This window comes from Lycium ferocissimum, chromosome 12 (genome assembly GCF_029784015.1).
Source record: "Lycium ferocissimum isolate CSIRO_LF1 chromosome 12, AGI_CSIRO_Lferr_CH_V1, whole genome shotgun sequence".
In the NCBI taxonomy this organism is placed as follows: domain Eukaryota; kingdom Viridiplantae; phylum Streptophyta; class Magnoliopsida; order Solanales; family Solanaceae; genus Lycium; species Lycium ferocissimum.
This window is the reverse complement of record NC_081353.1, coordinates 41,655,051-41,668,442: the sequence shown is the minus strand read 5'-3', so window position 1 is coordinate 41,668,442 and position 13,392 is coordinate 41,655,051. Positions and strand designations below refer to the sequence as shown.

The window sequence follows — 13,392 nt, the reverse complement described above, 5'->3', positions numbered from 1 at the left end:
GAAATATATTTATATTTTAAGGTGAATCCTAAATAAGATTAAAAAAGCTCACAAACTCTCAACACAAACTTCATTGATGACTATTACAGGTATCCCTTGACCTAATGTGTATAACATATATGTTTCATTTGCACCATATCCTTTAACATTTTACGATTTACATCAAACATAAGTAACAATATGTGCGCGCGCATAACTTTTCATTAATTATCATTCACTAATTTTTATAACGTTGACAAAATTTCATTGTGAGATAAGAGGAATACCAAGGCAAGATTTATAGTTTAGTGATACAAAAGGAGTCTTTCACACAATAAGTATAGTCGTGAAGGTTTGATTCTTAATACCCTCCCTGCCTTCCAGATCCCCAAATATAATGAAAAATTGAGAGAGAGAAATTATCACTTGACAAAATTGATGAAATAGAGAGAAGAAAAATTGTTGTCATTAAGAAGAAAAAGAATTGTTGTCATTATTTTTCTGTGACTATTCGTCTAACTAATTGGGCTCGAGATAAGCCCAATACCTTAGGGCTAAGGCGTGCTTGCTGGAAGAAATTGCACGGTTTGTCTTTAGGCCTGGTCTTTAATTTTTGGCCTTCAAACTCTAACTTATGTCTAGCGAGGCCTACATTTTTTAAGTGCGTGGGACATAACTTGTGGAATATTTTGACGTGAAACTATAAATATATGCCCCGCAAAAAAGTTGTTTGTTGATAACAAAAATTAAAGACCAGCACAAAACAGGGACCAAGGTGCAAATGACTAATGCTTGTTGACCAGCCACGAGAGTCAGTCACTGCAAGTCTTCAATTACTTTCCCAAACCAAAACATGTATTACAAACCCTTAAAAAATGATCTAGAGACACCATTGATATATTTTTCACACTTAATCCAAAAGAATCAGAAAAATTAAAGGAGCACTTTGACCTCTTTCGAACCCTACATGAAATTATAAGAGCAAATGAAAACTATAAACTATACCCTCTCTGTCCCAATTTATATGAGAGTCTATCTATTTGGAGAGTCAAACAACTCTTTCTTTGACTACAATTTCAAACATAGATTCTTCGAGTATTTTATACGGAGTAATAAAATTTACATATTTGAAAACTACATAAAAAAAATACTATAAGTATGCATAATTAATAATTCAATACATGAAAAGAGTTGGAGAAAATTGTAGTAAAAGAAAGAGCAGTTTGACTCCCAAATAAGTCAACCCTCATATAAATTGGGACGGAGGAAATAATATAATATGATAGTAATAAATTAAATATGGATGTTGGTAAAAATAAAAAATAAATAAAAATATATATATATGGATTTTAGACACACAGGGATATTGAGTTGTGTGTAGCAGTTGCAACTCAATTTTATTACATCAATTTCCCTTTACCCACTATTAATATAGGGGCTCAACCACCCATCCCAAAAAGAAAACCAAACCAATTGCATAGTTTTTAAATTCTCATAAACCAAACCAAACAAACAACAAGATTGTTAAATTCATTCTCATCAATATATCCATCACCATTAGTATCTGCAGCTTTTATGCCACGTCTGCCCTTTAGCCTACTGAACCAACCACCACCATTTGCCCTTACAGCCTCTTGAAGTTCTTTTTTGCTTATTTTCCCATCATTGTTTGTATCAATTTGATATTTATTAAGAAATTTCAACCCAAAACTTGAGAGATGACATTCTACTAAACTATTCAACGAAAAATATTAATGAAATTGCATAAAATAAAATTATCATGAATCTAAAAGTACTAAGTCATACTACAGGATAAATACAACTAATTTATAGTATGCTAGTAGTATAATAAAATCAATTATGCCGGACATATAAGAACCAAAAGCGATTAATTACGTATAAATATTAAAGAAAAAAATCAAAATTAAGTTATGTATTTTCACTTTCTAAACTAAATAATAACTAAAGAATAGATATCAAAATTATTGTTATTCTAGTGTTAAGAAATTTGTCTTTTAAAGACATTAGTATTGATATACTTTTGTTGAGTTTTATTTGATATCCCATGCAGATTGCTTTAGTTAAATTTATTAATATTATATTGTTGTTCCAAATAATATGTTAAAAGACAAAAAACTATGAAAAAGTTAAAGAAACATTTAGTAAATTCCATTATAAATAAATATTTCTATGTATAAAATGTGTTTGAAATTTTATAAATGTAATAGAGATCTAGTTTGATTCAATCTTAATCATTCAAATCCAAACCAATAAGTTCGGGTTTTTGTTTTTAAAACCAAACAATCATTCTAGATCGGGTTTTTTTTTTGGTGCGATTTGTTTATTTGTTTTATTCCTCTTAAAAATTAATAGGCTCAACCACCCATCCCAAAAAGAAAAAGAAAATTTAATAGTTTGATACGATTCTCACACCTAAATTCCTCTGAGCAAATTCAACAAGATTGTTAAATTCATTCTCGTCAATATATCCATCACCATTAGTATCTGCAGCTTTTATGCCACGTCTGCCCTTTAGCCTTTGAACTTTACAACCACCATTTGCCCTTACAGCCTCTTGAAATTCTTTTTTGCTTATTTTCCCATCATTGTTTGTATCAATTTGCTTATTCTTGCAAACTAATTTCAAGTTTCCCATCACTTGCAATTCTTCTTCTATAAGTATTCTTCAACGCTATTTAATTCAGATTGAATTATGACAAGTTAATTATCTGAATGTTTGCTTAGTTTGTTGTTAAACATCTTCAGGAGACAAACCAATGTATACTAGTATGCTAGTAGTATAATAAAATCAATTAGCGGACATATTAGAACCAAAAGCGATTTGTACGTACATTATTCGAATCAAGAATCAACAATTAATTATGGCCCAATTGTCTTTGTAAGGATGGGAAAAGTTCAAATTATTTTTCAAATATCTTTAATTTATACTTCAAAATTAAACGGGGATTCTGAATCGGATCTAAGAGATTTTTTTAAAGACTAAACTAGTGTGTACATATCAATATAATTTTATTATCTCGAGATTTAGATATGATAAAAAGCAGATTGCTTTAGTTTAATTTATCAATATTATATTGCTGTTCCTATAGAAACATGTAAAACGAGAAGAAACCAGCTGCGTTGAATCTCATCTAGTCTCTTCGGTCCATTTTAAATGTCGTGCTTAACTAGTCCAAGATAGTTAGTACTTACTCCCTCCATTTCATATTACTATTACTAAAAATATATGTCCCAAATTATTTGTTCATTTACAAAATCAAGACAAAATTAATTAATTTTTTTTCCATCTTACCCTTAGTATTAAATATTCTTGAAAATAGTCAATTTTGATTAGAATGTATTTATTGGAGAGAGATAGGGGTAAGGTAGTAAAATTTATCTTTTATTTATGATTTTTTAAGGGGCGTGCAAAAGGGAAAGTGACCAAATAATATGAGACAGAGAGAGTAGTATTTTGAAAAAACAAGATATAATTAATTAGTAGTTTTCACCTTTACCTTTACTCAAAGGCGGATTTAGAATTTCAGCGTAAACTGGACATTGATATTTTTAACATATGTCAATTACTGGCGGCAAAAAATCACCCTTGCATTCATGAACATAGTCATGAACACAGTCATTTTTGAATAAATAATAAACATAAAAAAGACATGTAACACTAATTATTCCTACAATAAAAATTTTAATAATAACGAAATCGTTACAAACGAATTTGATGATATAACACAATAAAATTTTTAATAATAACGAAATCGTTACAAACGAATTTGATGATATAACACAATAAAATTTTTAATAATAACGAAAACAAAAAATTGAATGTCACGTGATTATGGTGTTGTAAGTTGTAACATTAACCATCAAGCTTTCTATTTCAAACTTAACTAGTTTTGTTTCATGTTTTAATCAGAACTACTATTGGTTTCTCTTCGCCGAAAATGATAAAACTTTAATTAATGTGCTGCCAATAAGTATCTAGCCGGTCAATTTTTTTGATGGTCATTTTCATTTTATTATATCAAAATTACTAATTTTTTTTATTTTTTTTTGTATAGAGAAGGTCACTTTACTTGAATTATTAGAAAAGCCACTAAATTATTTTTTATAATTATAATGTTACTTGACTTTGTCTAGGTATTGCAAAAGACAACTGAAGCAAAACTTTGTGACTTCTTCGCTACAAAATTAGTTAGTAATTTTAGAAAAAATTAAACGACTTGTTAATTTAAAACTAATTTTATATGTAGCACAAAAGAAAGAGATTTTTTCATCACTCTATCATATGCTCTCTGTCTCAATTTATGTGGCATCATTTGAATTCACACGGATTAAAAAAAAAAAAAAAAATTGATTGAGTAACAATAATTTGCTTTAGTGTTTTGAAGTAATAATAATCCTTAGTGTTTTAGCGAAAAGTTGTTGCGCATGTGCCATTAAAGGCCACCGATTGCCGTGGAAACAACCTTCTCGTAAAACGCAGGTAAGGCCGCGTACAACAAACCCTTTTAGTCCGCCTTTCCCCCGACCCCTTTCATAATCTTGAACTAGTGCAGACGCAAACGCTTTTTTGATAACTTCCTTAGCGTTATTTGCCTACTAATTGTATCTTTCTTATATATTTTCACCATCCATTACCTATTTTTCATGAAAATTTACAGAAATTAAAATGATAAAAGTTTACAAATGAAAAGGAAAAAAATATACTATCAAAAAAGGATATTCCGCTGCCAGGATTTGAACCCAGATTCCTTATAAATGGGAATTGCCAGTGCTACAGCGGATTCCATATGCTTTAACGTTGCAACAAAAATCATTTATCTGAGATTTGTGGCATAGTTTAAACTTTATGTTACATAGAACCTCCAAGTTTTATTTTTTGAACAAATGGAACTTTGATTTTTCCTCTCAATCTTAGTTTCAGGTATAGAAAAATGCTTCTCCGTGACTAATAGAATCTTGGTCAAGAGCGAATCTGAGTGTGACAAATTTTTACGAGGATGTGTGTGTGCGCATAAATATTTTTCAATCACTAATTTCTATGAGGATGACAAAATTTCATTGTGAGATTGAAGGTAAAATCAGACTTTCCAAGAATTGTTCATCAATACACACTTATTTAGAAATATTTTAACTTTAAACTTGTCATTTTACCTTTAATGAGATTACTTATAGTCATAAAAATATCTATGACTTGTAGAATTTTAAAAAAAAACTTTTTTTGCCCTCTTACACTACGAATCTAGACAAATTGCATCATATAAAATGGGACTGAGGAGTAGTTAACATGATAGTAAAAATTGTTCACAACGGTAATGATGGTTATTAAAATACAAACTTGTGACACGAGAATTTGAATTGAAGGTTGTCGAGATTGGGTCAATTAATTATATGTGAATTTGTTTCTTTTTTCCTTTTCAATTTGAGTAGTATATATGAATATCTTGTAACATATGTGATTTTTGAAGGATTGATTTGAATTCAACCATGGGAAATTGTTGAGAGTGGTATTCAAAGATTCAGTATCAGGTTTGGAGTCGTAAGTTGATCACTTGGACTAAATTTGAAGCAAAACGTGGTAGTGAAATTTTTACGAAGAAAGTTATGGTGATTTAGGATTTGGTCCAAAATTCTAACGAGCTGTTAGGACTTATGACAAGATACTTTGTGCCCATCAATCTGAAATATATTAAGATTTGTGACAAGGCATATGTTTTCCCCATTAATTTGAAATCCTAGCAATTCATTAGGATTTTACTAGCCAATGCTGATCGCTAACATATTTTTGCAAAACATTTTTAGATGAGGTTAAAATTTAAACGATGGTATTAAAAATCTTAGTTGTGCATGTCATGATAAATATAGGGAATTTTACATAAATGACTAACATTTAGGGGTTTTAAATTGGGCATAGCTACATTTTAGCTAATTACATTTCGTAGCTACAGTCCGCGCTACAGTAGTTTGCTACAGTAGTTTGTATTCAGAAATCGGATTGTATTCAAAATTCGGTTGAGTCAGATTTTGCTATATTCAAATCAGATGTATTCGACTAAAACATCAAATACACAAAAATTTGCACTAAAAAAATTAATGAATACACTCAAAAACTGAATACAAGGAATAAATTTCACTTCTATTCATTTGTATACACTTCAAAATTATTTGTATTCATTTGTATACAAGAAATAAAATTCCGTGATTCGACGCATTTGGTTGTTCCCGTCGATCGATCGCGTATCGTCATCGTCATCAACACCGGATTATATTCAAAAATAAAAAGCCATTTCCCGCCAGATCTGACTGTTTCCGTCCGAATCGATTTGCTACGGGAGCGAGTTGTAAGCCGCCGTTGTCGTGAGGGAGAAAAGAGAGACGGCGAACAATAACAACCACCACGACCAACAATAATAAGAGCAAAGTCAAAATGAATACAAAGTCTCCTAATATTCTCCGCCACAACAACAACACCAGCCATCGCCGGAGCTTACTTCTCCGGCGAACTACAACAACAACAACACGAACCACAACCAACAGCAACATGAATTAATTAGGGATTACCCAGGTACAAGAAATATCCCTACAATGTTCCGTCTGGCTTTCGCAGGAAGCAGTGGTGACGATGAGGGAGCAGTGACCGGAGCTCGTTCGCCAGAGCTCCGACAGCGATATTGAGAGCAGAAGGGAGGGAGAAGGAGGGAGGAGAGAGAAAAATGTGGATACAGAGGTTGCTTTTTTATTTTAACCTATTTTGTATGTTTTAGTTATAGAGTGTAATTGATATACACCTTTTAGCTACGAGGTGTAAATAAATTAAAGTATAGCTATTAAATAAAAAAAAGGTCTAATGTTAACTACACCATGTAGATTTCCCATAAATATATGAATAGGAGTATGTTTTAAGCCCAATACCTTTTCTTTTCCTTTTTTAATTTTTGTTTCATTACGTAAGGAGATTGGGAGAAGGGAAGGGGAATAATGAGAAATTGAGAAACACAAACATATACACATTATATATATAAGAGACTCTTATCTATGGTTCGATACCACAGACATAAACATGACTGAATTATATTGTTGTGATGCAAACAAGCATTCATATAATAGTAATAACAATAGCAATATATCCGGTGTAATATTATAAGTGTAATCTGGAGAGGATAGGATGTAATACATTAGACCTTACTCCTACCTTTGTGAGGTAGAGATGTTATTTCAACATTCGTATTGTAGTAATAAATTATACTCCATATATGGATATTAGACACAGCGGGATTTTGAGTTGTGTGTAGTAGTAGTAGTTGCAACTCAATTTTATTGCATCAATTTCCTTATGCCCATTATTATTATCAGACTCGATCACCCATCCTTAATAATATGATACAATTCTCACACCTAAATTTCTCTGTGCAAATTCAACAAGGTTGTTAAATTCATTCTCATCAATATATCCATCACCATTAGCATCTGCAACTTTTATGCCACGACTGCCCTTTAGCCTACTGAACCAACCACCACCATTTGCCCTTACAGCTTCTTGAAGTTCTTTGCTTATTTTCCCATCATTGTTTGTATCAAATCTCTTTAGCCATTTCTTGAATTCTTGCAAACTCATTTCAAGTTTCCCATCACTTGCAACACTTCTTCTATAAATATTCTTCAATGCCATTAATTCTGATTGAATTATGACAAGTACGTAATTATCTGAATGTTTGCTTAATTTGTTGTTAAACATCTTCAGGAGACAATTCAATTTATAGTAGTATGCTAGTGGTAATAATGTGTAAAGGTGATACCAAATCTTCAAAGTTAAACGGCGATTCTGAATAGGATCTAAGAAATTTGTCTGTTTCCCAAAGACTAAACAATCGTGTACATACATTATATAGTACTTCCATTATCTAACGGAGATACTGATATTACACCCTTAGCATGATTGTTGTAGTTTAATTTATTATTGTTGTCTCAAAACGTGTAAAACGATAAGAAAGCGATCGGGGTCGTTGTTCTTTTAAAATACAGTAACGTTGAATTTCATCTACTCCTTCCGGTCCATTTTAATTATCGTGCTTACTAAAAGTAACTGTTCCAAAATTTATTACTTTAGAAAACTAAGATATAATTAATGATTAATTTCCACATTTAACCTTACACATAGGTGAATCCAAGTCCCAAGATTTGAGCGTGAAGGGGGTACCAATATCTTTTTAACATAGCTATATTAAGAGTTAAGAGCCAAAAACACCTTAAGTATCACTTTTTTTTTTAGTTTTATTTGAACTATCAGGTGTGAAAGTTTGCTACCTAAACTATCACCAGCTACTTTGCAAAACACACCTCAACTATCGGTTGTTCACTTTTCTACCTCTAATTATCACCAACAGTTTGCAAAACACACCTCATTAAAAGTGAACAATCAAGAAGTTGAAGTGTGTTTTGCAAACTAGTTGGTGATAGTTTAGGTAGAAAAAGTGAACATTACAAAAATACTGATAATTGCGGAGGTTGAAAGTGCAATTGGCGGAGGTTAAAAACCTCCACTATTTGTCGACATCAAATAATAGAGGTTTTTAACCTCAGCGAATTGCACTTTCAACCTCCGAAAATGACTCGTTTTTTTTTGCAATGACAACTGATAGTTGAGGTATGTTTTGTAAACTAGCTGGTGATAGTTTAAATAGAAAACTCTCAAACCTAATAGTTCATGTAGGAAACTCAAAAAAAGGTAATACTTAAGGTGTGTTTTTGACCATCATCTCATATACTAATTATTAGCGGTGAAAAGTCACTCATGCATCCATGAACATAATCATTTTTGAATAAATAACAAAATGCAGTATCTTTCTTCACAAAGTACTCCAACCATCTAGAAAACAAATTGGAAAATAAATAAAAATTAAGAGTACTTATTTCTATGGGGTGGGGTGGGGGGGGGGTGTCTCTTCGGCATTACTAGGAAAAAGAATAACTGATACTTTTTTAGCTGATATCAACTAATATTAGATTGTAGGAGTATATAATATGGCTAGAGAGCTTAAGGAGCGTGGATGTGATGCTTAAGCTTAAGGAGCTTTAGATGTGATGACCCCCGCCAGACACTGGTAAATTTGATCAACATATTCCGTATTTTTTGCTTATAAATATTTAAGAAATGAATGAAAATTTGTATAAGTTTTAGCTTTTCTCATATCAAAATGCAGAAAAGTACTTCTCAAATGTTATCAAAATTAATTCAATTGTCTTGAAAATCAAAGTGTATGAATAGAGGAGCATCCTTTCAATTATAACGGGCCAACATTGCACCCACTACGGTTGCTTATGGAAGGAGATTTAAGTTCTATACGGAAAGAGAAACATTGATGATCTAGAAAATTAATTCTACATTTTTTTTTTTTGTCTTTAGTAAAAATTAAGGTCTTTGTAAAATAATAAGAAAATCCAATTAGTGAAAAGGACAATGGAAGCTGAGAATATAGATGTTGATCTTAGCTTTTGTTTTTGATTGCCAATATCTTTGAAAAGTGGACCTTCTGATTTTACTCACTAAAGGTGCGAGAGAGATTATTATTCCAAATTGATTTATTAAATCTTAGGATGCTTGAGTGACAATGACATACAAGCCCCGTTGATTATAGTGTTGGTTAATATAACACTTAAATTTTGCTTTTTGAATATCTTCAAATATTTCGGTATTACTTTATTCAATTATTAGGTTAAATCAAGCCACTTTGATATTGGCATTTTCGCATTTCATAATTATATTATGTCGTAAGTGGCCTTAAGTAAATGAACTTGAGGAGTTTTTTTATTTTTTTTATTTTTTTTATTTTTTTTATTTTTAAAGTACTGTTGGACTATTTTGAATTATACAAGGGACATGACAAGGAGAGGCCACATCATACCCTTAAAAAATCCAAAAAGTCTTAACGAGTGTTTGGATAAGTTAACAAGTCGGGTTGACGGGTAATTTATAAATATTTTTGGGAGTTATTTATATATTTGGTAAACATCAAAAAGAACTTAGGCCAAGTGCTTATATACGAAGGTCTCATTTTTCAACCATCCATTACCTATTTTCCCATGATAATTTACAAAATTAAAATGATATAATATATTGCACAAATGAAAAGAAAGAAAAAATTGGGCAATTTACCGATTGCCTCTTATTCGGGGAGTGGTCTTTAAATTTTGCTTTTCAATTCTTTGATGTCTTTAATTTTTCTTTCTTGCTTTATCACCACGAGATTTTGGGTTAGAACCCCAGCTCAGTCAAAAAAAAAATCGCAAGGCATAGTTTCGTAGAAAAATTAGGCTTATTAGGGCCTAACTTTTGCCCGAATAAGCCTAACTTTGTGCAAATGTTAGGCCTTAAGGCAGAGGTTTCATGAAAGCGGGGTTCGAACCCAGAACCTCTAGGTACTTTTGGCCACTTTTTTAAATGAAGGACGAAAATTAAAGACCAACAATTTGAGGGAAAAAAATTAAAGACCAGTGCGTTTGAAGGGCAATCCACACATAAAAATGAAAAAAAATATACTATCAAAAAGGGTATTCCGCTGCCGGGATTTGAACCTGGATACCTCAGACCGTTGGGAATTGCTAGTGCTACAGCGGATTCTCTATGCTCTAACAACGCAACAAAAATTACTTAGTGATTGGTGGCATAGAATAAACTTTAACCTGACACATCACCTCCAAGTTTTCTTTTTGAACAAATGAAACTTTTATTTTTGGCTTAGCACATATCCAACCCCTTCAACTTGTCAGGGCATTTTATTTGAACTAATGAATTAAAGTCGTGTCATAGTTTAACACCTCAACTCCTGATAAAGTGTTCAATTAGATATTTCAAAATTTTGGAAATATTTTTGCGTGTGTTTCATTGCCTATTAAGTGGTTAACTTAATCACATAGAATATATCACTTTCATTTAATTATACGCATCAAGCCAATTGCCATAAAAATGCATGGGATTTTATGGCTTATTAAGAGAAATGTGTATAATTAAGGAGATGTCATATTTTATGTTGTTTACTTAACTACCTAATAGATGAATGAAACACGCGCAACAAAATTTCAAAAATTTGAACCCAAAGTGTCTGACTAACAACACTTTATTGTGAGTTTGTGCGTCTAATCAAAACTTGATTGGATTTGAGTGTCTATATAAAATATCCCCGAAAAAGTTTAAGAGGTTGTATGTGTATTAAGCCTTGATCTTCCTCTCAATTTTACTTCGTATAAATTTACTTGCTTTAGGCTATAAAGGCTTCTCCGTGAATAATAATAATAATTGGTCAAGAGCGAATCTTAGGTGACATTTTTTCCATGACTATTGCATTTACAAGTCTATACATTGACCAAATATATACAACATACGCTGTTTCATTTACACCATATCCTCTTTATTTTTCTGATTTACACCAAAACACAAAAAGAATGATAGTCAATGGCAAAGGCATAACTTTTCATTTATTATCATTTACATTCTATAATGTTGACAAATTTGGTTGTGGGGAGAGGAGAAATATCAAGACTTACAATCTAATCTAGTAATATCAGTAGGCGTCTTTCACACATATAGGTATAGCCGTGTACGTAGGTCTGATTCTTATTACTCTCTTCCGCTTTTCGATCCCCAAATATAATGGAAAATTATACAAGAAAAAGGAAAAAAAATTGAGAGAAAGCAATTATCACTTGACAAAATTGATGAATTAAGAAGAAGAAAAAGAAGAAGAGAAGAATTGTTGTCACTAAACAAAAATTGTTGCAATTATTTTTCTGCGGATTACCCTTCTTCTGGGGTGGTCTTTAATTTTTGGCCCCTGGTGGTCACTTAATTTTGTCCTTCGCCTAATATAGAAGTTACGGATTCGAACTCCGGCTACCTAAAAAAAAAAAAAAAAAAAAAGAGAGAGAGAGAGAAAATTTCGCAAGGCAGAGGCTTGGATCCACAAGGCAGAATTTTGCCTTCAAAACTCTTCCTTAAAATTCCTTTTAATTTATTCTCGCTTCTAATCCAAACTCTGTCTTGCAAACTTTTTATCTATTTTTGACTGAGCGGGAATTCGAACCCGAAACCAAGGAGTTCTAACGAAGGGAAAAAAACCACCAATTTAATGGGCAACAATTAGAGACCACTCCAAAATAAGGGCATTCCTGCATTGCCCATTATTTTTTTGTAATTACTCGTCCATTTTTTTCGCGCGGATTGCCCTTCTTTTGGGTGGTCTTTAAATTTTGCCTCTCATATTTGTGGTTTTTAAATCTTGGCCCTCATATTTGTGGTCTTTAAGTTTTGCCCTTCGCTTGAAAAGGTGGGTGAATACCTAAGGTTCTGGGTTCGAATCCCCGCTCAGGCATAAAATTAAAAAATAATTTCGCAAGGTGTCGGGCGTGAATGCGGATCAGATACACTCAAGAAAAATTAAAGCTATGCCGGATAAAATATAACTTAAAAGAGTGTGCATAAAAATGGCAGGAACCTTAAGCATAGTTTAGTTATGTCTTGATGGAATGCATTTTGAAATTAGGCATAACCAAAAGTATGCCCATGAAGCCGAACTTTTCCTTAAGGCATAGACTTTGCCTTATAAGGCAAATTTTTAGTTATGCCCTAAGAAAAAGTTCCGCCTTATGGGTCATTCTTTTAAGTATGTCTTATGGGGCACACTTTTAGTTAAGGCATAACTAAAAGTTTGCCTTGAAAAGTAAAAAAATAAAATATATGTCTCAAGGCAAAAGTCTATTTGAGGGCCAGAACAACTAAACTACTGCCATGAATTTTTTTTAAATTTTTGACTAAGCGAGTGTTCAAATCCGAAACCCATATTGAATTTTAAACCAGAGCACAAAAACTTAAAGACCAAAGACTTGAGGGGAAAAATTTAAAAACCACCCAAAAGGAGGACAATTGTGCGAAGAAGAGTAGCACCTTTCCAACTAATTGGGCTAAGGCGTGCTTGTTGACAGGCCATGAGAACCGGTCATTTGCGCTTTTGTTCTTATTTTGTGCTGGTCTTTAATTTTTGTCCCTCAATGCAAACAACTTTTTTAGAGCATAAGTTTATATTTTTCATCAGAATATCCCACAATTTATCTCCCGCACCTTTAAAGAACTAGGCATAAGTTCAATTTAGGAGGGAAAAAAATTAAAGACCAGCCACGTTTGAAGGTTAAAAATTAAAAACCAACTCATTTGAAGACTCAAAAAGGTTCTTACTTAGGAGGTAAAGTTCATTAACTATGTATAGATTATTTATTTAGAACTAAAATAACTTGTAAAAATTAGGATACATAAGTTATAATGTCAAATTTTCGGGTTCCAAATTTGATTTGAATTAAATAATTTCATCAAAAAGGAAGTTAAAATATTAAAGGGAATAAAATTTT

The 13,392-nt window shown here is 31.8% G+C and overlaps 1 protein-coding gene across 1 annotated transcript; it reads right to left on the bottom strand.

Annotated features, from left to right (window-relative positions):
• Positions 1–2,386: 2,386 nt before the first annotated feature.
• Positions 2,387–7,694, bottom strand: LOC132039325 (uncharacterized). Its single transcript, XM_059429827.1, has 3 exons — positions 7,373–7,694; positions 6,559–6,743; positions 2,387–2,663 (listed from the first exon to the last, which is right to left on the bottom strand). Exons 1-3 carry the CDS (start codon positions 7,664–7,666, stop codon positions 2,387–2,389), a joined length of 756 nt encoding a protein of 251 aa, XP_059285810.1. The 5' UTR covers positions 7,667–7,694.
• Between the last annotated feature and the right edge of the window lie 5,698 nt (positions 7,695–13,392).

Excerpts from the sequence above, each read along its gene's own strand:
- LOC132039325 (XM_059429827.1), bottom strand. The coding sequence starts at position 7,666 with ATGGCATTGAAGAATATTTATAGAAGAAGTGTTGCAAGTGATGGGAAA. Across the intron at positions 6,744-7,372 it reads GTGTGAGAATTGTATCATAT|GTTAAAATAAAAAAGCAACC; the intron begins TATTAAGGATGG and ends CATACAAAATAG. Across the intron at positions 2,664-6,558 it reads GGGATATTTCTTGTACCTGG|AATACTTATAGAAGAAGAAT; the intron begins GTAATCCCTAAT and ends ATAGCGTTGAAG.